Genomic DNA, 1,680 nt, shown 5'->3' on the forward strand with positions numbered 1-1,680 from the left:
GCTAGGTCCGTGAGCCATGGCCGCTAAGCCTGCGCGTCCGGAGCCTGTGCTCCGCAACGGGAGAGGCCGCAACAGTGAGAGGCCCGCGTACCACAAAACAAAAACAAAAAGCAAAAACAAAACCCAATAAGGGACTACGCTGACACACAGCTAGCTAGGCCTCTGGCTTATTGGAGAGAAAAGGCACCCGCTACTTGGTTTGCGCACAGTGCCCTTTGTGAGCAGGTAGTGGCTCTTAAAATAGCTTTTGGGGTGAGATCAACGGCTGCTTGCGCAGTTTAGGCACATTTTCCGTGGATATGGCGTGCCAGCTGAATATCCTTGGGCATAATAGTGACACGGTTGGCATGGATGGCACATAGGTTGGTGTCTTCAAAAAGACCCACCAGGTATGCCTCACAGACTTCCTGCAGTGCCCTTACAGCCGAGCTCTGGAAACGCAGGTCCATCTTAAAGTCCTGCGCAATTTCCCGGACCAGGCGCTGGAAGGGTAACTTACCAATCAGAAGTTCTGGGGACTTCCACTAGTGACGAATCTCGCGCAGTGCTATAGTGCCCGGCCAGCACCTGTGCGACTTCTTCACGCCCCCCGTGGCTGGCGCGCTCTTCCGAGCTACTTTGGTAGCCAGTTGTTTGCGAGGTGCTTTGCCGCCAATGGGCTTCCGCGCCGTCTGCTTTGTTCGTGCCATTTCTCTGCTATCCCGAGAACCCAAGGGGCTGTTACAGCCTCCTCAGTTGCTCCCTGACGCGTAAGTGGCAAGCCTGACTGCCTCTTTTTTTTTTTTTTTGCGGTACGTGGGCCTCTCACTGCTGTGGCCTCTCCCGTTGCGGAGCACAGGCTCCGGACGCGCAGGCTCACCGGCCATGGCGCACGGGCCCAGCCATTGCGCGGCACGTGGGATCCTCCCGGACCGGGGAACGATCCCGTGTTCCCCGGATCCGCAGGCGAACTCTCAACCACTGCGCCACCAGGGAAGCCCGAGCCTGCCTGCTTTTATATAGGCTGCCGCCTTCCCATTGGCCAGGTGCCAGGCAGCGTGATGACAGGCTAAGCTCTGATTGGTCCGTGAGGCATTCTGCTTAGGCGCCTGCCCCTTGTTTTTGCTTTGCATGGGCTTGACCCCACAGTCAGGTTGGCATCGTGGAGCACGCCAGTCAGCTTGCAGGCTGAGCTGGTCTGGGTTGGGGTGGGCGTCGGGTCTGGGTTCCGGTTGGCGTCATCGTGGGTGTTGCATCTCCGTGCACAGCTCCCTTGTTTTTCCTCAGCACTCTCCTCCTCCTCTATGGGCCAAGGAGGGAAGAAACTTCTAGAAGCTTGCACTCCACATTTGGCCTGATAACAAGGACCCCAAGAGAAGATGACACTCAGTATGGGCGGATGGGGTCCACCCTGCTCCCTCACATCATCACCTACCTTGGAGCATCCACAGAATGCATGAAGCATGAAAGTTCCTCTGAAGCACCCATTCTCCAATTTAAAAACTCTCCCAGCCAAGTTCCTTATAATGGCGTCTCCATTGTGTCTATATCCATTTTATGAGGTTCAGCTTGAGGTTATCTCCATTGTAGTGAACTCCCATTGCCTCAATGGTAAGAAAGAATTCTGTCACATCTTAAATACCCTTCCTAATGAGCCTTTGTAACTTTTTCTTTTTTTAGGAGTTTTCACTTTTGTTTAGT

At 54.5% G+C, this 1,680-nt stretch overlaps 1 protein-coding gene across 1 annotated transcript; it reads right to left on the reverse strand.

Annotated features, from left to right (window-relative positions):
• Positions 1-278: 278 nt before the first annotated feature.
• On the reverse strand, positions 279-689 carry H3-4 (H3.4 histone, cluster member). Its single transcript, XM_060006740.1, is given in 1 exon segment — positions 279-689. A coding segment is annotated over 1 exon segment (411 nt).
• Positions 690-1,680: the final 991 nt, after the last annotated feature.

The sequence above is a fragment of the Delphinus delphis genome, chromosome 3, assembly GCF_949987515.2.
Source record: "Delphinus delphis chromosome 3, mDelDel1.2, whole genome shotgun sequence".
Classification (NCBI taxonomy): domain Eukaryota; kingdom Metazoa; phylum Chordata; class Mammalia; order Artiodactyla; family Delphinidae; genus Delphinus; species Delphinus delphis.